Source organism: Panulirus ornatus, chromosome 16 (assembly GCF_036320965.1).
Source record: "Panulirus ornatus isolate Po-2019 chromosome 16, ASM3632096v1, whole genome shotgun sequence".
Classification (NCBI taxonomy): Eukaryota; Metazoa; Arthropoda; class Malacostraca; order Decapoda; family Palinuridae; genus Panulirus; species Panulirus ornatus.
The window spans coordinates 2192016-2217151 of NC_092239.1; the positions used below are offsets into that span (position 1 = coordinate 2192016).

General features: G+C 42.4%; 1 protein-coding gene across 1 annotated transcript in view; it reads left to right on the top strand.

Annotated features, from left to right (window-relative positions):
• LOC139754021 (uncharacterized) overlaps positions 1-23667 on the top strand; it is a 33223-nt gene extending 9556 nt beyond the window's left edge. The window contains exons 2-6 of the mRNA XM_071670992.1: positions 7207-7346; positions 10904-11088; positions 12689-13504; positions 14818-14929; positions 15584-23667. Of these exons, the coding sequence (XP_071527093.1) occupies positions 7207-7346; positions 10904-11088; positions 12689-13504; positions 14818-14929; positions 15584-15776 (1446 nt within the window). The 3' untranslated portion in view covers positions 15777-23667. The remainder of the gene's footprint in view (positions 1-7206; positions 7347-10903; positions 11089-12688; positions 13505-14817; positions 14930-15583) is intronic.
• The last annotated feature ends 1469 nt before the right edge of the window (positions 23668-25136 follow it).

Below are 25136 nucleotides of genomic sequence, written 5' to 3' on the forward strand. Positions count from 1 at the left end.
CGTGCCTGGTAGGTACAATATGGCTGTGTGGTCCCACGCCCGTGTGATTACAAACATACGGGGATTCGTGGGCCCAGGGCCTTGGCTGGCAGCTACCATAAGGAGATTCGTGGGCCCAGGACCGTGGATGGTAGCTTCCATACCAAGGTTCATGGTCCTAGAACCGTGGCTGGTAGCTACTAAACAGAGGTTAGTGGTCCTAGACTTGTGTCAGTTTGCTACCATGAATAGTTTCGTGGTCCCAGACCAGTGTCTGGTAGCAACCATGCGAGTGTTCTTGAGGTACACTTCATGAGTCATTATGCCGTACGGTCATATATCAACATCCACAGGCCTCACAGCTGTACTTATAATCAAGATTGAAAAGTTTTTGTGAAGTTTATTTAGAGAACTTACTTTTGTAAGTTGTCAGTAGATTAATCTAAAAAAGCCCCTAGGTTCTCGGGCTACCTCTAAACCCTCTGTACTAACTAGTTTATCAAAGGTGTCGGCTGAGGCTCAGGAATACCTATTGCTAGGAAAACTGTTCATTCATGTATTTGTAATTTTCAAAACATAAACCTTATTTATCCACATTCTCATCTTTTTGTATATTCATTTAATTACCAATTTATAATTATTTCATTGGTGGCTATGTTTCTCCACGAATTTGAGTGTACACATTGGGCTTAAACCGCTTTCTTCACATCATGTGGGTCATGATTGGTAAATCGCAGTTCATATGTAAAGCTTTTAGTAAAATTAGTTATATATTATCATTGTTGTTGATGTGAAATATTTTGTATCTAAATGAAGCATGTGATGACCATTTAAGGACTGTAGTGCTCTTCTAATGACTCAGGCTGTATGTTATACTTTTCACTAACCACCTACTGTCATTTCGTGCGATTGTCAATACTTTTAAACATAAACTAGCACATAGGGAACTCCAATACTGTTGTGAATATTATCATTACTAATATTTACTGATGTATTTTACTGCTAAGCATGTCAAACGAATCTTCTACTGTAGCAGCTAAAGGGCCACTGCAAAGAGCAAAGTTTGTGTGAATTAAGAAGTTTCTCCGTTTGAGAATCAAACAAGAAATAAATAAGATGTAGAGAGTTGCGCTGATTACGTAGAAAAAAGTGGTGTATCAATACATGAAAAGCAAACAAACGCAAAGTGTGCAGTGAACCAACGAACTAAAGCCTGGATTTAGGAGAACAAGAAGACAATTAGGACAATTTGGCTTGAAAATATCATGAAGACATACCCAACAGTTGAGTGTGAAAAAGAACAGAACATAAAGTGTGCAGACAATTAAAAAGGGAAAACATTAATTTGTCCAATGCTTGCATAGTGCCATTGTACAAAGGCAAAGGGGATAAAAGTGAGTGCTCAAACTACAGAGGTATAAGTTTGTTGAGTATTCCTGGGAAATTTTATGGGGGGGTATTGATTGAGAGGGTGAAGGCATGTACAGAGCATCAGATTGGTGAAGAGCTGTTGTGGTTTCAGAAGTGGTAGAGGATGCGTGGATCAGGTGTTTGCTTTGAAGAATGTATGTGAGAAATACTTAGAAAAACAAATGGATTTGTACGAAGCATTTATGGATCTGGAGAAGGCATATGATAAGAGTTGATAGAGATGCTCTGTGGAAGGTATTAAGAATATATGGTGTGGTATGCAAGTTGTTAGAGCAGTGAAAAGTTTTTATCGAGAATGTAAGGCATGTGTACGAGTAGGAAGAGAGGAAAGTGATTGGTTCTCAGTGAATGTTGGTTTGCGGCAGGGGTGCGTGATGTCACCATGGTTGTTTAATTTGTTTATGGATGGGGTTGTCAGGGAGGTGAATGCAAAAGTTTTGGAAAGAGGGGCAAGTATGCAGTCTGTTGTGGATGAGAGAGCTTGGGAAGTGAGTCAGTTGTTCGCTGATTATACAGCGCTGGTGCCTGATTCGAGTGAGAAACTGCAGAAGCTGGTGACTGAGTTTAGTAAAGTGTGTGAAAGAAGAAAGCTGAGAGTAAACGTGAATAAAAGCAAGGTTATTAGGTACAGTAGGGTTGAGGGACAAGTTAACTGGGAGGTAAGTTTGAATGGAGAAAAACTGGAAGTGAAGTGTTTTAGATATCTGGGGGTGGATTTGGCAGTGGATGGAACCATGGAAGCGGAAGTGAGTCATAGGATGGGGGAGGGGGCGAAAGTTCTGGGAGCTTTGAAAAATGTGTGGAAATCGAGAACGTTATCTTGGAAAGCAAAAATGGGTATGTTTAAAGAAACAGTGGTTCCAACAATGTTATATGGTTGCGAGGCGTGGGCTATAGATAGAGTTGTGCGGAGGAGGGTGGATCCACGTGCTGGAAATGAGATGTTTGAGGACAGTATGTGGTGTGAGGTGGTTTGATCGAGTAAGTAATGAAAGGGTAAGAGAGATGTGTGGTAATGAAAAGAGTGTGGTTGAGAGAGCAGAAGAGTGTGTTTTGAAATGGTTTAGACACATGGAGAGAATGAGTGAGGAAAGATTGAGAAAGAGGATATGTGCCAGAGGTGGAGGGAACGAGAAGTGGGAGACCAAATTGGAGGTGGAAAGATGGAGTGAAAAAGATCTTGAGTGATCGGGGCCTGAACATGCAGGAGGGTGAAAGGCGTGCAAGGAATAGTGAATTGGAACGATGTGGTGCACCGGGGTCGATGTGCTGTCAATGGATTGAACCAGGGCATGTGAAACGTCTGGGGTAAACCATGGAAAGTTTTGAGGGGCCTGGATGTGGAAAGGGTGCTGTGGTTTCGGTGCATTATACATGACAGCTAAAGACTGTGAACGAACGTGGCCTTTGTTGTCTCTTCCTAGCGCTACCTCACGCACATGCGGGGGGAGGGGGTTGTCATTTCAAGTGTGGCGGGGTAGCGACGGGAATAAGGGCAGACAGTATGAATTATGTACATGTATATATATGTATATGTCTGTGTGTATATATATGTATACGTTGAGATGTATAGGTATGTATATGTGCGTGTGTGGACGTGTTTGTATATACATGTGTATGTGGGTGGGTTGAGCCATTCTTTCGTCTGTTTCCTTGCGCTACCTCGCTAACGCGGGAGACAGCGACAAAGTATAATATATATATATATATATATATATATATATATATATATATATATATATATATATATATATATACATATATATATATATATATATATATATATATATATATATATATATATATATATATATATATATATATATATATATATAAAGAGAGAGAGAGAGAGAGAGAGAGAGAGAGAGAGAGAGAGAGAGAGAGAGAGAGAGAGAGAGAGAGAGGATTCTTGATAGCCGTTTCCCGCGTTTGCGAGCTAGCGCCAGGAGCAGAAGAAAGACCACATCCGCTCACATCTTTTCTCTAGCTATCGCGTGTAATGCACCGAAACCAAAGCTCCCTATACACAACCATTCCCCGTAGACCTTTCCATGGTTTAACCCGGACGCTTCACATGTTCTGGTTCAGTCCATCGTTCCAATTCACTCTTTCCTGTGCACGCCTTTCACCATCCTGCATGTTCAGATCGCCATCCCTCATAATCTTTTTCACTCAATCCTTCAGTCTCCAATTTGGTCTCCCCGTTATCCATGTTCCCTCCACTTTCGAAACATACATCCTCTTCTCATGACCAGGTGCATTAGCACTTTTTTTTTTTAATCACCCATCCCTCGCCACCCACTTGCAATTTTACCCACATCAATCTACAATTTACTAACTTATACTCTATCACACACTCCCACAACTCCTGCTTCAGGAGTAGTGCTACTCCTTCCTTCACTCTTGTCTTCTCACCAACCCTTGACTTTACTTGTATGACATTTCCATACCATTTTTTCCCTTTATCCGTGAGCTATGTGCACTCAGAGCCAGAACATCCAGGATTCTTTCTTCAAACATACCACCTATCTCCCCCTCTCTTCTCATCTTGGTTACACCCATACACATTCAGTCATCACAGCCAAAGCTCGCGAGTAGGAAGAACACTCCCTGCGTAGGTCTTTCTTCCGTTCCCTTTTTTAGAAGTTGAAATACAAGGAAGGAATGGGAGGGGGTTCCAGCTCTTCGCTCCCTCCCCTTTTTAGTCGCTTTCTACGAAACAGAGGGAATACGGAGGTAAAATTCACCTAAAGTAAGAGGACACCTTTTATAGGCAGAGAAACATGGCTAAGAAATATGGCTAAGGAAATTTGTGTAATGATTTGATTAGGAGTGAAACTCATCTTCCATATAAATCTAGATATTATCGATAAAAATACAAGCACTCCAAAATGAGTTGCACAGATTGTGTGATATGAATGTATGGTATGGCCCAGTCTCTCAGTAGTTGGATCTGACAGAGGACCACGTTGTGTCTGGCTTTGTGATGCGGTAGCGAAATAATAAATGAATCAGAAAAAAATTTAACAATAAAAGTAAGAAGTGACGAAGATGGCGAATATGATGTATAGTGAATATAGTGAATGTGAAGAAATGCAGGAAAAAAACAAGTAATCTGCTCAAACGCAAGAAGTGCTATTAACGATGAAAGGAAAAAAAGTAAAATGTAAAACTTAGGCCAAACAAGGTAAGAAACGAAAGGATAATACAGAGAACTGTAAAGACGAGGATGAAGAAACAAAGTCAGCTAGACCATAAGAAATATAAAATTACCCCCAAATAAATATGAATATGAGAGGAAAGATTTAAATTAACGTGCAGATGTGATCATCTTGATGTATGCAACGAAATATACTAGAATGGAAGCCAACATGAAAAAAGACTGTGATAAAAGCAAAAGAAAAGTGTGATTTCAGACAACCAGAGGTATGTCATTATTTTCATGAACACTGTGAATGTAAGCTGGGCGATGTGTGTGTACATATTTATATGCTCCAGGATTCCGAGGATTTGATGTGAAATTGAAGGTCAAGAAACAGTGGGTGTCAACGAGTGGAGGAAACCTAACATGTACGAGCGAAATGTGAAACAAAATGGAAACAGGTGGAACAAAAGGTTATTGGAAGAATACACACAGAACGTGGATATTAACAGAAGACGATTGGAGGGCCAACAAGCAACACAGGAGATAAAGAAATATGGAAACAAATGAGAAGATAATGGGAGAAACGATGACATTATTCAAAGATCCTTTTGGTCGGTCTATAAAAACAATATTACAGTAAATCACCCACCAGAAAATTTAGCAACAATGCTGATGGTAATGACAAGTCATTACTCTGACGGTGTAATTAATTGGGACCAAAAATATCAAATAGTAATACCGTAATGAAAATCCTAAAAGATACTGTATGTGATTGCGTCAAGGTATAACAACATAATTTCAGAGTGAAAGTTAAAGGATATAATGTATACAGAAAGTATAAAAACATCATCAATACTTTGACAGACACTGGGACTGTTTAGACAAAATAAACAGCAGTACGAAATTTTCCCAGAGGTCTTGGGAAATAAGGTGGAATGGCTGTTATGTGGTGCAAATTGAAAAGAAAGCAATGAAGACAAGTGACAGGAACTGTGAAGTGATTTTGTGGCAAACATTGCAGTGATGAGGACGTAACACACACACACACACACACACACACACACACACACACACCATAACTAAGAGGAATACTTACGGAAATTCTAAATGAAGTACAAAGCAAAATATATGCTTAAATCGATGGTAATATGTAATATGATTTGGAGATACTGACTTTCATATTACAGATTGAGAAGAGAAAAATAATAAGTTGATTAGAATATTAAGAAAAAGTAAAGGATTAGTAGATGTAAGAAAGCAAGAGTGAAGGAAAATGAATGTATGCGAGACTGACCCTATAACAGGCAAAACAAATACTAACAAGAGAATATAAACATTACAGACCTTACAGACAGCGGAATGGAAAAAAAAAAGAAACAAAAAGAATAATAAGTAAGGAAAAGATGAAAGAGCTTGAAGAAAAAAGTTGACAAAAGATAATAGAATCTCGTAGAGCAGAACATGAGAGTTATCCCTGGCATGGAACAAAATCCAGTAATATTTCTTACGTTAACAAAGAACGAAGGTATCTGAGATTGGGCATTCGAAGATAAGAGAAAGGTTTGAATATAATCATAAGAAATTATGTAAGATGCTTATCAAGTAACATAATCATAAATGAAAGGTGGATGACGTGATATTTAATCAAGTTTGACGAGAATCTCATCACAAATATAGATATATCACGGAATAACATTATTATAACAACTAAATATCACGGAATAACATCATTATAATAACTAAACAACTAAGAGGACCACAAGGAATTCCAGTTATTCTTCATAAATAAGACAAAGATAGTATTAAGAAAACCAATAATAGTAATGCTGAAACGAAACCTAAATGAAAGAATTGTAATGAACATCCACAAAATGGGCTATATCATTTACGACGTTATGAGCGACGTAATGGTGAGGACTTTTAATTCATGAACAGAAATGTGATAATGAATATGTTCCGAGTATATAAAACGTAAAACTGAATACTGGTGGTGCGTTGTATGGTCATCAGGTAAAGCAAGTTACCGTTTAATGAGCCGGAGAGAATAGAGAAACAATTCACAAGTACGATTTAGGGAGTGCAACATACAAACTATCATGAAAGATTGAAAGAATTTGAACCACACATTCTAGAAAAAAGGTAAAGTTATTTCGTATGTTAAGCATAACAAAAGAAAGAAGGAACGAAGGAGGAAAAAAAAAAATGACAGGCTGAACATTACATAAGCTGGAGGAAACAGGGTAATCAAACCACGAAGAAATCTCCTCGGAGACCCCCAAGCCTAGCATGATAGATGCTCAGTCTTCCGCCCAGCGGGATCTCGAACTGGAATGAAGACACCGCTGGAAACCTCGAAAAGAACCTAATGGCGCAACACCATTCCAGGAGCACTATAATATACACATCTGCGCAATATGTATATGATAGAGGAACACCACAATATAGCGAAACAAGCAAGTTAGGCGGTGAACACTACGCAGCAGCCCTGCCTAAGGCTAAATTAAATGATCTCGTCGTAGGTCATGTAGGAACTCTCTCTCTCTCTCTCTCTCTCTCTCTCTCTCTCTCTCTCTCTATCAGAGTACTAGTGTAAGACTGTAGTACCGAGAGGTGTCACTAGAGGCGTGTAACGTGCTGCCTGTGTCCTCCAGGGATCCCGGAGTCCGCTTATGTCACCGGGAGCCTCGCCTCGGGTATGCCGCAGAGATGACGTCATCCCTCCACCCCCAGTCCCACCCAGAAAGGCTAGCCCCGCCCCCAGCCCGCCCTCAACGCCGGCCACCACCCACAGGTACGTGTAGTCCTACCTTAAACGCCGGACACCACCTACAGGTACACAGCCCCGCCCTCAACGCTGGACACTACCCAAAGGTACACAACCCGCCCCCAGCCTGTCTTCAACGCCGGATACCACCCACAGGTACGTAGCCCCGCCCCTACCTCGCCCTGAACGCTGGACACCACCCACAGGTACGTAGCCCCGCCTCTACCTCTCCCTGAACGCTGGACACCACCCACAGGTACGTAGCCCCGCCCCCAGTCCGCCCTGAACGCTGGACACCACCCATAGGTACATATCCCCGCTCTCAGCCCGCCCTGAACGCCGAATACCACTCACAGGTACGTAGCCTCACCCCCAACTCGCCCTCAACGCTAGACACCACTCACAGCTACGTAGCCACGCCTCCAGCCTGCTCTCAACGCTGGACACCACCTACAGGTACGTAGCCTCCTCACCCCCATCTCGCCCTCAATCCAGGACACCACCCACAGGTACGTAGCCCCGCCCCCAGCCCGCCCTCAACGCTGGACACCACCCACTGGTACGTAGCCCCGCCCTCATCTCGCCCTCAACCCTGGGCACCACCCACAGGTACGTAGCTCCGTCCCCAGCCAGCCCTCAACGCTGGACACCACCCACAGGTACGTAGCCCCGCCTCCAGCCCGCCCTCAACGCTGTACACCACCCACAGGTACGTATCCCGGCGCTCAGCCCGCCCTGAACACCGGCTACCACCTACAGGCACGTAGCCCCAGCACGTCCATTACCATGTACCATGAGTCCCAATCATTAGGCCGAGCCACTGACGCCACCTGCACTCCCAGTTCCCTCCCATGCGTGACCTAGCACACTCAAGCCGAGCCCAACTTAGATTGTCACACTAGGAGATTCCAACTTAGCAGGAACCTATATATGCCATCATTTACCAGTTACTTGTACCTCGAGACATCATATATCGAGACATCATACATAGCATCGGCATCATGCGTTCGCCAAGTTTGTTTGTGGCGAATTTTATTTTTTTTCATTCTTCCAATGTTTTCCTGAGGGCCGGCCTTGTGGATAGACTTTCACTCCTCTTATGACCATCCCCAACGGAGGCCGCTGGGGACACGCTCCCTGGACTCTCTCAGTCAGTAAGTCAAAAAGTCATTCAGTCAATGAGAAAGTCAGCCAACAAGTCAGTGTGAAGTGAATGAGTAAGCCAATCACTCAATGAGTCAGTCAACAAGACAGTCAATGAGAAGCCTGGTGAGTCAGATGAGTTAGTCAGTCAGTGAACAACTCAGCCAAAAAGTCAGTTATTAAGTCTTTCCGTTAAGATGTGTCATTTGATGTCAGTCAAAGAGTCAGTCAGCCAACCCTCAGTAATTCTACCAATAAGTCAGTCGATGAATCGGCTATTCAGTCTATAAGTAAACATCAATAAGTCACTTCATCATTAAGTCACTGGGTTATTCAATGTCAGGCAGCCATTAATATGTTAGTAATGAAGTCATTATGTCAGGTGATCAGTACACTATTCAGTCAATAAGTCGATCAATCAATCCAAGTATGTCTAAGATAATCTCTCAATATGTCAGTCAGTTAGCAAGTCAGTAAGTCTGTCAATCAATAAATCAGTCAGAGTGTCAATAATACGCCAGTCACTCAATACGTGTCTTGGTCAAAAAGTCAGCGAGTCATTCAGTCAGTCAGTCTTAGTAACAAACACATCCTGCAGGAGGTCCCTGGTCCTGCAGGAGGTCCCTGGTCCTGCAGGAGGTCCCTGGTCCTGTAGGAGGTACGTGGTCCTGAAGCCAGAGGCACTACGTGGTACCACAAGTATCAACACTGTACTTGTTCATGAACATAAATATTTATTTTTCTATACAGTTCTATTTTACGTTTCGTTAAACCATGTGTGGTTCTTGGGTCAATTGTCTGCCATTAAACCTCGCAATGTCTGATTAATTTCGGTCTGATCGTCTATCCATGTATGGCCGATAGTGACACATCTGGGCCAAACATAAATTGGAAAGATCTTTTAAAGGAATGTTTTCCTGTAGCGTACGTACGGCAACGGTGGGTCACATGTTCTCCACATTCAGTTAAACAGATGGGCCACATGGGCCGTGTCCTGCCTGGCCGGGCCGGTCAGATGGTCCATGTGGGCCGTGTCCTGCCTGGCCGGGCCGGTCAGATGGGCCACATGGGCCGTGTCCTGCCTGGCCGGGCCGGTCAGATGGGCCATGTTGGCCGTGTCCTGCCTGGCCGGGCCGGTCACAACGTGAACAGGTCTGGCCACCTCCTCAGGCCACGTGACAGGGCCAAGCAGCAGCAGCATCAGTCCCTCATTAACCTCAGCTCCTGCCTGGGACCACTCAACACAGTACGTGTTGGGAGAGGAGTCATTGATGGCAGGCCAAACCAGTACATACATGATGCATACATGGAAGAATAAGAGACCCTCAATACGTGTAAAACACACACACACACACACACACACACACACACACGCGCGCGCGCACACACACACACACACACACACACAATCACACAGACACACACACACACACACACACACACACACACACACACACACACACACACACAGGAGTTCAGTTACTGATGGTAAGGAAATTATACTTAATGATTTACGGTCCGGAAAAATATGATAAAGATTTCATTTCTTGGAGAGAAGCTGTCTCAAGTCATGGCGTAATGAGAATCAGAATCTATTTTCGTTAATGACAAATTCTTACTTTACTACTCTTGAGAGTCTTCGTTAAGACGTGTGAAACCTGTTTTGGTAACGCGTGACCTTTACGATAGTGGAGAATCTTGCACAGACTGACATCGTACACGTTGTCTCGTCACACAGAACTGTTCCTCATTAGTCAAAGGCAATGTTAGTCTGACAAACACTTCAATCTTTCTGTGTCGCATGTGACCCGCGCCTCTTACTTTGAGAGGAATGTTAGATCTCTCTAATTGGTCTGTAGGATCTCTGTCACATGTTCCTTTGTCACAGTCAACACGCTGTGTCAATTTAAGAACCTCACGACTCAAGGAGTTAACCTCGCCTGTTCCATGACTCCTACATCTACTGGCTATAATAAGCTGACCAGGTGTATACACTGCGCATCACCAGGTGTATACACTGCGCATCACGAGACATGATGACACCATAACTGACTGACGCATGTGTTCGAGATGTGTCAAAAGAAAGGAATGAAATGAAGGTTTTGATTATCGGTATTTTGAGGATTTGAAAAAATATATTTTATCATCATTGTTCTAAAATGTTATGTTGAGAAAGAAAGCTTTTTTCTTGTTATGTTAAAGTTTAAGACTGTAATCAGAGATTAAGATAATATGTAAGTGTTTATATATATATATATATATATATATATATATATATATATATATATATATATATATATATATATATAATAAATTAATGTGAAAAATAGGTGATGAGAAATGTTAATATCAGTAGCACAAAAAAGTTAGGATAATCTACTTTGCACTGTTTACTGAGTATGTATGTGTATGTATGTATGTGACGGAGGTATGTTGCGCAGGTCCAGCGTCCTGGAGACAGATGATGACGAGGATATGCCTTTAGCCCCGCCCAGGACCCTCTCCTCCGCCTCCCTGACCACGCCCACCGTCGTCACCACGCCCACCACACCCACCTCCCCGCCCAGAACCATCACCATCGTCACTCTCGATCCTAACAACGTGGCCGTCGAGACCACGACCACAGGTGAGGAAGGGTCGTCCTGGGAGAGCACGACCACAGGTGAGGAAGGGTCGTCCTGGGAGACCACGACCACAGGTGAGGAAGGGTCGTCCTGGGGTGCCACACCTTCCTGACGGCTCGTGAGTGGAGGTGTCTTCACCTTGTATTTATTGTGGAGTTTCCTGACCTGTACAACGTAACGCACACGTCACAAAACTACATACATTAGGATATATATATATATATAAGAGCAAGGTTATTAGGTACAGTAGGGTTGAGGGTCAAGTCAATTGGGAGGTGAGTTTGAATGGAGAAAAACTGGAGGAAGTGAAGTGTTTTAGATATCTGGGAGTGGATCTGGCAGCGGATGGAACCATGGAAGCGGAAGTGGATCATAGGGTGGGGGAGGGGGCGAAAATTTTGGGAGCCTTGAAAAATGTGTGGAAGTCGAGAACATTATCTCGGAAAGCAAAAATGGGTATGTTTGAAGGAATAGTGGTTCCAACAATGTTGTATGGTTGCGAGGCGTGGGCTATGGATAGAGTTGTGCGCAGGAGGATGGATGTGCTGGAAATGAGATGTTTGAGGACAATGTGTGGTGTGAGGTGGTTTGATCGAGTAAGTAACGTAAGGGTAAGAGAGATGTGTGGAAATAAAAAGAGCGTGGTTGAGAGAGCAGAAGAGGGTGTTTTGAAATGGTTTGGGCACATGGAGAGAATGAGTGAGGAAAGATTGACCAAGAGGATATATGTGTCGGAGGTGGAGGGAACGAGGAGAAGAGGGAGACCAAATTGGAGGTGGAAAGATGGAGTGAAAAAGATTTTGTGTGATCTGGGCCTGAACATGCAGGAGGGTGAAAGGAGGGCAAGGAATAGAGTGAATTGGAGCGATGTGGTATACAGGGGTTGACGTGCTGTCAGTGGATTGAATCAAGGCATGTGAAGCGTCTGGGGTAAACCATGGAAAGCTGTGTAGGTATGTATATTTGCGTGTGTGGACGTGTGTATGTACATGTGTATGGGGGGGGGGGGGTTGGGCCATTTCTTTCGTCTGTTTCCTTGCGCTACCTCGCAAACGCGGGAGACAGCGACAAAGTATAAAAAAAAAAAAAAAAAAAAAAAAAAAAAAATATATATATATATATATATATATATATATATATATATATATATATATATCCTAATGTATGTAGTTTTGTGACGTGTGCGGTGGCAGGAATGACATGGTTGAAGCGCAGTGTTAAGGCTGATTTTCGCTGCTACACTGGTGGTCTGGGCTTAATCATGAGGAGGTAGAGGTGTTGAGACAATGATGAGGTTAATCAAGAGGCAGTTATGAGGTTTTAATGAGGTAGAGATAGTGATGTGGTGATGAAGTGCTCGAGAGAGAGAGAGAGAGAGAGAGAGAGAGAGATGGGAAACAGAACACGTGATGGTCTATGAATAACAGAATGATATAGGTCAGCACTGTATTTTATCCAACTGTGGCTTAAGTTTATAAAATCAACTGTCAAAAATAGGGATAGATAAATGAAATACTGATGAGATAGATAACAGGTCGTGATGAAGTAAATATGAGGTAGTCGTACGTCTGAAGTGGTGAGTCATTAAGTGGTGGGTTGCAGGTCCGAGCAAGGATGGTGGTGTGAGGAAGACGGGCACGACGACGCCTTCCCCGCTCCGCCACCGGCCGCTCTCCGTACCACACATCGTGCCCAGGACCAGCAAGCTCATGAGACCCTCAGGCTCCAACCCTTCCCTCTCCTCCTCCTCTTCCTCGCCTACCTCCACGCCCGCCACCACACCCACGCCCGCACCTACCTCCACGCCCACCACCATGCCTACACCCTTACCCTCAGCGCCGCCCTTTCCCGCCCATTTCCCCGCCAGTTCGGCGTCCCAGCCTTCTTTCGTGCCAGTGACTCTGCCTAGCGGTGCTACCCCCAGCACAGCCACGCAGCAGACACAGCAGCAGCTGCAGTACCAAAGACAACAGCAGCAGCAGCAGCAGCAGCAGCCTACGTCCCCTCTGGGCGGGCCACCCACCACCACAGCGCCGCCCCCGCCCGTGTCCGTGTCTTCGCCCGTCACGGTCATCACGTACACGCCCGTCATGACCTGTGATGAACCCAGTAGCAGCCCGGAGCCCGTCACCACCACCACCACCTCGACCATCACTCCGCGCCCTCGCACCATCTTACCCTCCCAGTCCTCCCTCATGCCCCCCACGCCCGCCACCACACCCTCCCCTTCCTCACCTTCCTCCATCACCTCCTCCACCTCCTCCTGCTCCACGGGTTCGGCCTCCTCCAGCAGTAGCAGCAGCAGTAGCAGCGGAGGGACGGAGGTCGACAGGAGACCTAGCGCCACCAGCCACGCCGGGGAGCTGGAGGACATCCACGAGGAGCCGCCCTACGAGAACACCACACTACCGCCCCCAGGTGACCTGACCTTCCATGACATGACCTCCCATGACCTGGCTTGTACAACATAACTCACCTGACCTGACCACTCCTGGTGACCCAAACATTCTTGACCTTTATTTACCTTACTTGACCTCTTATATTTTATTCCCCCTCGACCCCCAAGACAACGGCTGGCGTGCTCTCTGTCGACCAATCTTACCACATCTTTAACCCGAGTGGCTCAAACCTGGATGACCTTCCTCCACCTGAGTTATATCGACCTGATCCACGATACAGGCTAGTGACCACCTGGTCTACGCCATTGTAACCCCTGCTGACCTGACCTCTGGTCACTGACCAACGTTCAGCTAATCACTGGTTATCCGACCGTCTTCATTTTGAGAGCATTAGTCATTACAGCTGTCATTAACTGTTGGTCAAGACACGGATGAAAGTAGGACAATTATCCTAGGATGATTATGAATATTTCTTGTACTGGGTCACCTCTCACTGGGAACACGAGGTCTATAACTACCAACAGCTGATCCTTAACAACCCACTGGATGACACCTTACAACCAACTACCTGTCATCCATCAACACACTACCGGAGACTTAACAACCTAATACATGACAACTACAACCTAATACCTGACACCTAACTCCCTACTAGCTGACACCCAGCTCCCTACTAGCTGACACCCAGCTCCCTACTAGATGACACCCAGCTCCCTACTACATGACACCCAGCTCCCTACTAGCTGACACCCAGCTCCCTACTAGCTGACACCCAGCTCCCTACTAGATGACACCCAGCTCCCTACTAGCTGACACCCAGCTCCCTACTAGATGACACCCAGCTCCCTACTAGCTGACACCCAGCTCCCCAATACCTGACACCTAACTCCCTACTAGCTGACACCCAGCTCCCTACTAGCTGACAGCTACCTCCCTCACAAGCAGACATCTAACTCGCCACTCGCTGACAACTAAATCCCTACTAACTCCTCAACAGCCGAGAACTAACTCCCCACTATCTGACACCTAACTCCCTAACAACCAGTTCCCTCTTCGCTGACACTCAATTTCTCACTAGCTGACGAGTAACTCCCCACTAGCTGACACTCAACTCCTCCCTGGCAGACAATTAACTCCTCTCTGATTAAAAAAGTAGTTCCATTAGCTGACACCTGACATTGCAGAACCCACTAACTGACACTTAATCACCCACTGTCAGCTGTCGTGTAGATGACACTATAGTTCATAATGAATATCTAACTATGCAATCATCTGACACTCAACATGGGCTGACGCACGCCTACATCCTCAACATCTGATATTCTCTTCCAGTGTGCCCGGCGTCAGCGAGGAAATCAGCCACAGATTCTGACCTGCCTAACTTCCCTGCGCCGTCAGCTCCGTCCTTACCGACAATAACTAAATCTCTGTCAGCTGACAGAAGGTGAGAGAGACGGAGAAAGTTCCTGACACTTCTTCCCTGTCAATAATTACTTGTTGAAGTAAGGCAAACCCTCAACACTATCACTGTCCACTTGATGTATACACTTGTATGTATGTTTGTCCATGACCAAGAATCAAGTCAGAAATCTTCACTACACTGACAGCCACCATCAGTCATCATCACCATAATCTCTCATGCAACTTAGATTTCGTTCACTATTCTCAGTTGTTCAAATTATCTCAGATTATATATATATATATATATATATATATATATATATATATATATATATATATATATATATATATATATATAATTTTTACTGTGTTCTCATGATGATGTCATTTCGGTTCATAATCATCAACTGCCAGTTCGTTGATTACCAGCATGCCGATGGGTCATTAGGAGAGGAAGTAGTAACATAAAGAACAGTATCAATTATCTTTTCCAAGACTCTTAATTACATTTCTTTTTTTTTTCTCTGCAACTCACTGATGACCATGATGTCAACCTCTAATGTCAAAGGGTATGATGCCTCCTACTCCATGGCATGACGTCATCATAGGATATTTCAGCGTAGGAGGACACCACTGCTGTACGTAGGATTCACGTTTTGTTTCTCTTCCCTTGGTGTGGTGTGGTGTGGTGGTGCAGCATGAACGCGGGGGACACGCTGGAAGGCGAGGACGCCCACACCGCCTACGAGAATCTGCACATGGATTACTTGGCGACGTTGACGCAGGAGGGCTTCGCGCAGGACGCCGTCATCCGCGCCCTCGTCATCACCAGAAACGACATAGCCATGGCCAGGGACATCCTCAGGGAGTTCGCCTCGAAGAGGAGCTAAAGTGACTCCTCGAGTCAGCCCTCCTAGAAGGAGAGGCCCAGTGGAAACATAATCAACGCCTCTCTCCCCAGACTCGCTGTGTTTATATCAGGACGCAAGGAAGTCTGGGAAGGGAGGTGGAGCCGGGGTGGTGTGCGGCGCAGGCGGGGTGTGCAGAGGGACTGTGGGAATCACCATCGTGTGTTCTTATTTGTATATTTGGTAAGGTCTCTCTCTAGCTCACTTGGTGTCATCGCTCTTGGAATGATATATATATATATATATATATATATATATATATGTAATATCCAGACCTCGACTATGGTGCTCCTCTGAAGGCCAGTGCTAGTGGTCTATTTATGACAAACTCACGACTTACCGATGTACGCCCCAGGGGACACCACCAGCACCGCTGCTGCCATACGTGAACATGGTGGTAGGGCTGTCCCTGCTGCCGGTAGCATCACCGTGGACGGTCTGCTATGAACCCAGCATCACTGTACAGTATTTATATTCTGTTCTGATGATTCAAAGACGTACAATGTAATTAATCTTGGAGGAGGGCGCGTCCCTGCCATGGCTATGGGCTCACACACCCTCTTGACTGTCCTCAACCAGAGCTGGATGCTGTGGAGTGGGCCAAAACGAAAGCAGCCATGAAAGGATGGGCAAGTCTTCAGTGCCAACATTCCCTCGCAGTGGCCAGTGGGAAGGAACTCTCTACAGCCCCTGAAGGGGTTGAAGTGTGTCAGTGGTGAGGCGTGTGCGTGGACAGTGTCTATAGGATGTGCAATAATTTCACGTCCTCGCCGTCTGCCTGTTGCACCAGTGTTCCCTTGTGACCAAATCACTGGTCAGAACTCCACAGTCAACACACTGTGCTTTCTTGGTAAAGGATAAGACATTGTGACCTTGAAGTGAAGTGCAGTAAGTGGCGAGGGGTCTGATACCACACCGCCGGGACCTGATGGTGACAGTCAGACCTGAGGTCGTGCCTGTGTGGCCTGGTCACACGGGGAGACCTGGGTCCCACGCCTGCTTGTCGACAATGTTAAGAGATGCAATCACATAAAACGATATTATGAGGTGGCGCCACTACGAGTTGATATGTACATAGATTTTATATATATATATATATATATATATATATATATATATATATATATATATATATATATATATATATATATAGTGGTATATATGTATATCAGATGGGATTATTAGCATCAATTTTGCTGTATTTTCGCTCTGAGTGCCACCACATTGTTGGTACTACATGCTCCCGGTACCTGGTCACTGGTACTCTTAGTACATATTTCTTGGAACTCTGCATCATTTCTCATACACTGGACATGCAAGACCTCAAACATTTCATGATCTGTATTATATGTGTGTTTTGCTAACCCGGCTCCCTGTATATATATACATATACAAGGATTTGAAAGCATTTGATTCATGTTGCATAATTGCCTCCATGTGATTTAAATGGGTGTAAGTTAGCCCACTGACCATATTCTGTAAAAGACGCCACCCAAGTTAAGTTTTCTTTGACCGATTGTCATGTGTGTATTGGTTGTCAGGCCTCACAGTACCTGAGTAATAATTAATTGCCAGCGATATTGTCGTAAGCAATCATTCATTCGAGTGTATGACGAGGTAAGAAACTAGTCATGATGAACCAGAGACCAGAGAGTCAGTCGGCAGGTTCCAGCCCATTCCAGCGTTGTTTGGTTAACCCTGCTCGTTCGTAACTCTTGTGAACATATACAACTATTCCCTGACGACACAATATTCTGGGGAGACTTCACTGTTATATCCTGCTGGGACGATAACTTGTTTTGCCCTCCACTTCTTCCTGATTTCGACTCGTAATGTCATCGTAATTATTAAGGTTTACTCAGGATTAGAATTACGTATAATTAAGGATAAGTACACTGAAACTTGTTTGTTATATTTCCTTTATATTGTAAATCTTAAAAGACTTTCTCGGCTAAGGTATTCCTTTCATTTTGTAATAATTCTTGACGGTGCAAAATACTCGATAAAGCTCAGTTTTGTAATCTAATATATATATATATATATATATATATATATATATATATATATATATATATATATATATATATATATATATATATATATATAAAGAGCTGTGTTAAGTCATTTTGGATTCTGTGCACAAATGACCCTGCATTATCATCCGATCTCCAGTGTATATTATTTCCAAACAATTTCAGTCATAGAATGACACATTATTATATTGAAAATATATTTCATGCTTTTCCTGATGCTGTTACGTTCTGTCATATTACATATGATCAATACTTGTCAGAGACCTTGACTCAGTAGTAGCCATCTTTGTTTTTCTTTTCATTTTATAAGCGTGAAAGATGACATGGGTCATGACGTAAGGTGCGTCACGTTACTACTCTTGGGGTCATGGCTAATAGAACGTCGGGTTATCTCTGGGGTCACGACCTTCAGGGGGTCATCTGCAAAGAGTTTACAGTGATCAAGAATGGAAATGGGACTCTCTTTTCATTGCTGGAGAGTATGTTTCCACTAATGGCACACGCCCAAAGCGAGGAAATCATGATTTTAACGAATGTACGTATTGAAAATGTTCTTTGATAACCACTGGGGAGGGATAGGAACTTAACGAATAAATTCACATAAATCTGGAAAAAAATCGACCCTTGAAAAATAATTTGGATATATGGGTATATAATTACGCTCGATAACTTGCTAAGAAATATGTATACTTTTATCATGTATACACATCATCGATAACTTGCTAAGAAATATGTATACTGTTATCATATATACACATCATCGATAACTTGCTAAGAAATATGTATACTGTTATCATATATACACATCATCGATAACTTGCTAAGAAATATGTATACTGTTATCATGTATACACATCATCGATAACTTGCTAAGAAATATGTATACTGTTATCATGTATACACATCATCGATAATGAAACGCACATGAAAACTAATTAGTTATAGGAAGTAATGATACAAGTAATTATCGGGAGGGAATAACCTATTTTAGGGAACAGTCTGGCAACCCAAACACTCACGATGATGGTGGAGTCTACAGGCAGGAGGTGCAGAGTTTATTTGTAACTAAATGACAATCATTCGTCTGTGAAGAGCACGGTTAGTTTCTATATAGATCTGCAGTGGTTCGTAATACTCCCACATCGTATTAGGCATCTGCAGCCAAAATGAATACATCAATAAACAAAGTGCTGGGTCATAATATTGTAGTACTATACTAAAGAAGAAAAACTTAAATACATAACCTGGGGACTATATAAAAGAGAACATTAATTCATTATACCTCAACAAAGCTATGTTGTGTTTTAACCCAACACTGAAAAAAAAATTGACCATTTCATCTTGGTGAGACAATTGACTTCCACATATGACGGCCATATAGCCATTATAGTCTGTAGTTGCAAATAAATTGATCAACCTGGCCTGATGACTTGTGAGGGCGGGACATCCCATTTGGGACGTTGCAAGTCTTTGTTTTTGTTTGTATAAAGTCACCACAAAATGTTATTACATACAGGTACTACATTATGTAAGCTGATTTACAATGCAATCTATTCATATTTCACATGATTTCTTTTTTTCATAATTTATAACAAATATTTTCACTATTTTGTACAAAAAAAATATTGTATGTACACCTTTTCTATGTCTGTCGTAAATTCCTCAGAGGTGAGGAGCAGATTATCTTTTCATTAATTACATAAGAAAATGTAATCTCGTCAGGTAAGATTTCGCTTGCAAGATACACGTATGGAAAGCTGGAGTCTGGGTAAAATGAAGGACATTGGATGACGAGGCCTGGATAAGTTCACGTTTTCTATTGATGAATTCAACACGTTCTCAAACTAAAATTTTGACATCAAAATTTTAAACTTTCCACCATGTTACATTTGCTATGCAGACGCTGCAAATTATATATAACTGGCTGACGTCCAACTTTCAGTGGTTTTAATTTTGAATGGTTGCAATGTGACTGTATGGAAAGGTTTATCGAGTTTCTTAATCAGGCTAACGTAATCTAATGTCTCACTGATTAATATCCAACTGATTAAAAACTCTATGATGCCCTAGACTTCCCTTCCCATTCAGGTTAACGGACCAGTTCATTTCACCTCAATGATGAACATATTCAATAAAATCTGTCCGGGTCTTGTGTAAAGTGCTAGGCCAGTGTTGTGCCACGAGCTGAATCTTGCATGAAGAGATACACATGGTGTAGAGACATGCTAAATGTTTCCCCTGAAGTCAATATTTTCTAAATTCTTTACAACAATAATGTAGAGGGCATTTAAAACCTGACATTAAGAACCATTCACCAGTGCAAGAAAGGTAAGACGCATTCTAAAAAAGTTTGCAAATTGCTACCCAAAGATGATGGTGTTTTAAAATCAAATTCCTCCCATTGTAATTAGATCAGGGTGATCAAGATAATCATTAGCTCAGAACGTGCATGTAAAAACCAGATCAGTACTTGTGGCCTTATTAGTCATTCTCATTGTTTAGGAATCCAAGGTGGAGTATTATACCCTGGTGGAACATATACACTGACCAAGTGTTGGGGGTCAAGGGTTAAACCACCAGACGAATCACGTGATGGGAGGGAAGGAGGGAGCAGCACTGGGAGGAAGAGGGATCTAAGGATTAACTCGCACTGTGAAACTACCAATCTAGTCCTGTGCTGTGATCTCCACGGAACAGATATGTTCTATCATGAGGTCAGAACACAGGAGAAGTTGGACCATACTTGCTTATCTTCAGTTCTCCCAATCTGGCCCAAGACTGACGGAAGACCCTCTTGCACTCACATAGTTTTGTTTGGTTTACGTTTAGGGCGTTCTTGTGACGGCAATTTATATGAACTAAAAAAAAAATATCACAGAGAATATCAAATGACTGCATTGTGAATATGAAAATATGATATGTGATAATTGTTACGCTTACGAATGATTACAAAGTAGATTTAGAGGTGTATGGTCGCAGTGTAAATCTTTTTTGAATTATATGTTGACAGCAGATGAGGCGGTTATTTAATGACGTGAGTCTTGTGTAGCGATGCAGGTCCTGTGTAGCGGTACTGGTCCGTATGTCAGCAGAGTTGGCTTACATTTCTAGTGCTGACTAATATTTAGTCATACTGACTACTGTGGAACAGCATTAGCTCATTTAGCGGTACAAGCTCATATTTAGCGGTGGTACTCATGCGTAAAAGTGTTGGCTCATATCTAGCAATGTTCGCTCGTGTGTAGCGAAGCTGGATCTCAATGCGCCAATACTGCCTCTTCAGTTTCATAGTTGGCTTTTGGTACTGCCATGAGTAATGACCTTTCGTGTACGTCTTATATGGGTCATGAGATGAAAACAAAAACATATGAATATATAAATGCCTATATATGCCCAACACATTATCCAAAAATCTGCATCAACCAATATTTTAGGCCAAATTTGGTTCGCGAGTTTATATCACCCAAAGTAGAGATTAAAAAATCTTCCTGACACACATCCCTACACAAGGCTCACTCCCGCCTGCCTGCCGTCAAAAATTTGGATTTTTGAGAGTACTATGCACACATTTCTCTCTCGACCGTTACACTGGAGATCAGAGAGATCCTCGGATGCCCGTTTTCTTTGAGGTGGTGGAGGGCCGTGGAGGTGGACATGACACAGTTTTTATATTAGTCTGTAAGTTGCATTTCATGACATTCTTTGTCGTTTCATCAATTTACAGATAATTAATTGTTTCTCATAGCCAGGGATTCACTCATTTCGGGCGTGGCCAGGGATGGGGAGGATAGGTTAATCAAGCAGGAGCTGCCGTGTGGGACGCTTAATTTCGCTACCGAATACCAGTTCAAGATTTCCTTCTTCACCCAAGCTCCCCAAGTGAATCAAAAACAGGGTCAGGCCTGAGGTGAACAATATGTGTTTTATCAATATTTTCACAGTTCCTGACAATAAATCAACTGGTGATAAACACTTACGTTAGGGAACATCTTAGAAAAGATTTGATTTTCACATAAAATGTAACTTTTAACAAGTTTAATGTTTCTCGAACCACAATATTAGTGATGTATTAAGATGTCTGGCTAATCTTGGAGGAGATGGATGATCTGGGAGTCTAGGCAGCATCCCTATGATAACCTGGACATGTACCTCCTCAGGGGTATATCATTATTAATATCATTAATATTATCATTATTATCATTAATATAATTATTGTTATCATTATTATTATTATCATTATCATTATCATTATTATCATTATTATCATCATTATTTCAAATAGTAATAATCAACGCGTCTTGCGCACATTATATATATATATATATATATATATATATATATATATATATATATATATATATATATATATATATATATACATATATAATGTAATATCTGCCGTCAATGTGTGTATTTATGAGTCGTCTCGAAAGAATTCTGTGCAGGATTTTTGCTTCGGGAAACCCGAGTCGTCAAGCCACGTCAAAATGCGTCGAATATGACATTTTTGTGTAAAGATTCTGACTCTCTCGTGTTAGCCTAAGTAGGAGGAATCCAACCCCGGAATCTGTATTATGAATCTGAGAACACTTTATCAGCGAGAGAAACAAGAAGTTTTCCCAATTAATCATAAATCAATCGTGATTATTACTCTTGTAACTTTCGATTATTATTATTATTGTGAATCATTCTAACACTACAGTAGCTTATGTCAAATTATGATAATGGATCACAATGTAATTAGGGATTACAATTAAAATAGGAACAGTAGGACGAAAGATGAATCAGTACTAAATAATGGTACAATTAACAGATAATAATAACAACAATAATAATAATAATAATAATGATAATGATAATGATAATAATAATAATAATAATAATAATAATAATAATGATAATAATAATAATAATAATGATAATGATTATAATTTTAGACAGCAATAATCAACCAACACATTGATCGTTCTGTCTCTAATTTCATCTGTTGCAAGTGTTCAGTAATAGTGAACAGATTCAATGTGTCTAACGCGTCAAATTCAAACATAGTCATATTGACCCTTATAGTTACGGGGGGTAGGGGGGCCTGGCGCCCAAACTAAGAAATCAAAACGGTGTTTAATCAATGGCCACAGATACAATTAGAGAGTGTATGGTCTGGTAATATTCTTGAACACGTGAATAAGGTGCTCAAGATGATTCGATTGACTGGGGGGGGGTCGATTGATGGGGGTGGGTGGGGGGGGGTAGGAGTTTATACCTTCACGGCTGACGTCGTGAATGACCGTGGCAGCAGGTAAGACCCAAATAATAATAATGACAACAATCAACCACGCATAGTTCAAGCTCACAGCTGTTACCACCATTATCATCATACGTCATGATCAGCCGTCATCATCATCATCATCATCATCATACCTATCTCCACCACCACCATCATCATCATCATCACGTGCCATGCCCCACACGCCCCTCCACCGCCTCTCAAGCATCCGCTCCGTTTCCAAGCCCTTAAAGAAGTCATTAAACCCACATATATTTGGGAACCTTTTCCAAGAGTCAACATTTATGTAGTATTGTCATACCAGACATCAGATGTAATATTCACCTCATTAGGTCTACTGATTACAACAAAAATAATAATAATGATAATATTATTAACAATACTAATAATTAATAATAATAATAATAATAATAATAATAATGATAATAATAATAATAATAATAATAATGCATTGTCCATTCAATTGCCCTTGTCTTACTGTCAAGATGGCCTTAATGGCTATCTTCTATATATAATTATATCAAATGGATTATAATTATATATATATGAGATTATATTTATTGTTTGATTTGTTGACCTAACACTCCACCTCAGTGACCTGAGGGCCGGTCATGACTCCTCGAGCAGCAGAGAACGACCCATGAACACTGTGGCACCTACCAGGAGGAAGACAGTGCCATCCCTGAGCGGGGAAGGTACGGATGGTTCGTGGGTGGGGTCTGATGGCCTGGGGCTTCGACCTTATCTTTAAGCCTTGGTCTGGTCAAAAGCCAGGCCATCATCATAGCCAGAGGTCCCAGCCTCTTAACCCTCTATGTACGTACCGTGTCTTTACTCCTATGTACGTCTCCTTACATACCCTCCAGCCACAGTTACTGACCAGCCCGAGGGAAGGAGGAACACGTGAGCTGGGTGTGGCCCGACTGCCCCGCCTAGGATTCGAACCCATAAGCGTCCGTGCAAACTCACTGATAGCCATTTATAAATCAACGTTGAATGAACTTACTGAACTTATTCCCCCATCGATTAATTTGAAATCCTTCCCTCAAGACTTGTAGGATCCTATACCTGTTTCTTTTCTTAAACGAAGGTTTTTTTTTTTCACCATATAGTAAGGGCTTCCAGGATCTTCAATCCGTTATATTCTCTCCAGGAATAATCTGACATCCTTCACTGAAGACGTCTAAGATCCTTTTCCCGTTTTCTTTCCCCAGGCGCGATCTTCACCATTTATTGAGGACTTCGGAGATCTTGTGGACACCACGGCTTTACTCTCTCTTCAGTTTGCGACTTGTTCCTCCGATTTTGTCTTCTTTCTTCTTCTTTTTTCCTCGACATTGTCTTCGTACAGCGTTCATCAGTCTGTCTTTCTTTTCTGATATCTTTATTTTGCTTCGTCTTAGTCCAATTCTGATGTATTCTTCCATGAGTGGGGGTATGACCCCGATAGTACCACGGGGGTGTATAACATGACTCTCCAGATATATCCCAGGGTATATCTTACCCCTGAAGTGATAACCCTATCCCCGTAGGTATAACCTAACCGCATGAGCATACCTTGCGTATATATATATATATATATATATATATATATATATATATATATATATATATATATATATATATATATATATATATATATCCTAAGGGTATAACTTGATCCCGTTGATATTAATAAACGAGTCAATAAGCCAGCAGAAAGTTACTCCCGTGATAATAACTTCTCCGTGTGACATGACCGCTCAAGTGTGTGTTTGGTACGTGGGTAACTGTGGTGGTGAGCACGACGACGTGGATGGGAGACTGTGATCCTTGGCTTCCACCAACAGACATGACGGCAGAGAATATCATACACATCCTTGTGTATCGAGTCTAGCGCGCTGTGCAACCTTTACAAGAGTCGGTAGGATTGGACGAAAATGCCTGAAGTTGTGGTGCGGTTCTCGGCTTAACCGTTCTTGAGGTTGTCCTTAAGCTGCTGACCGCCTGGCGGAATATCGTCTATATATCTTCAAAGTTAATCGT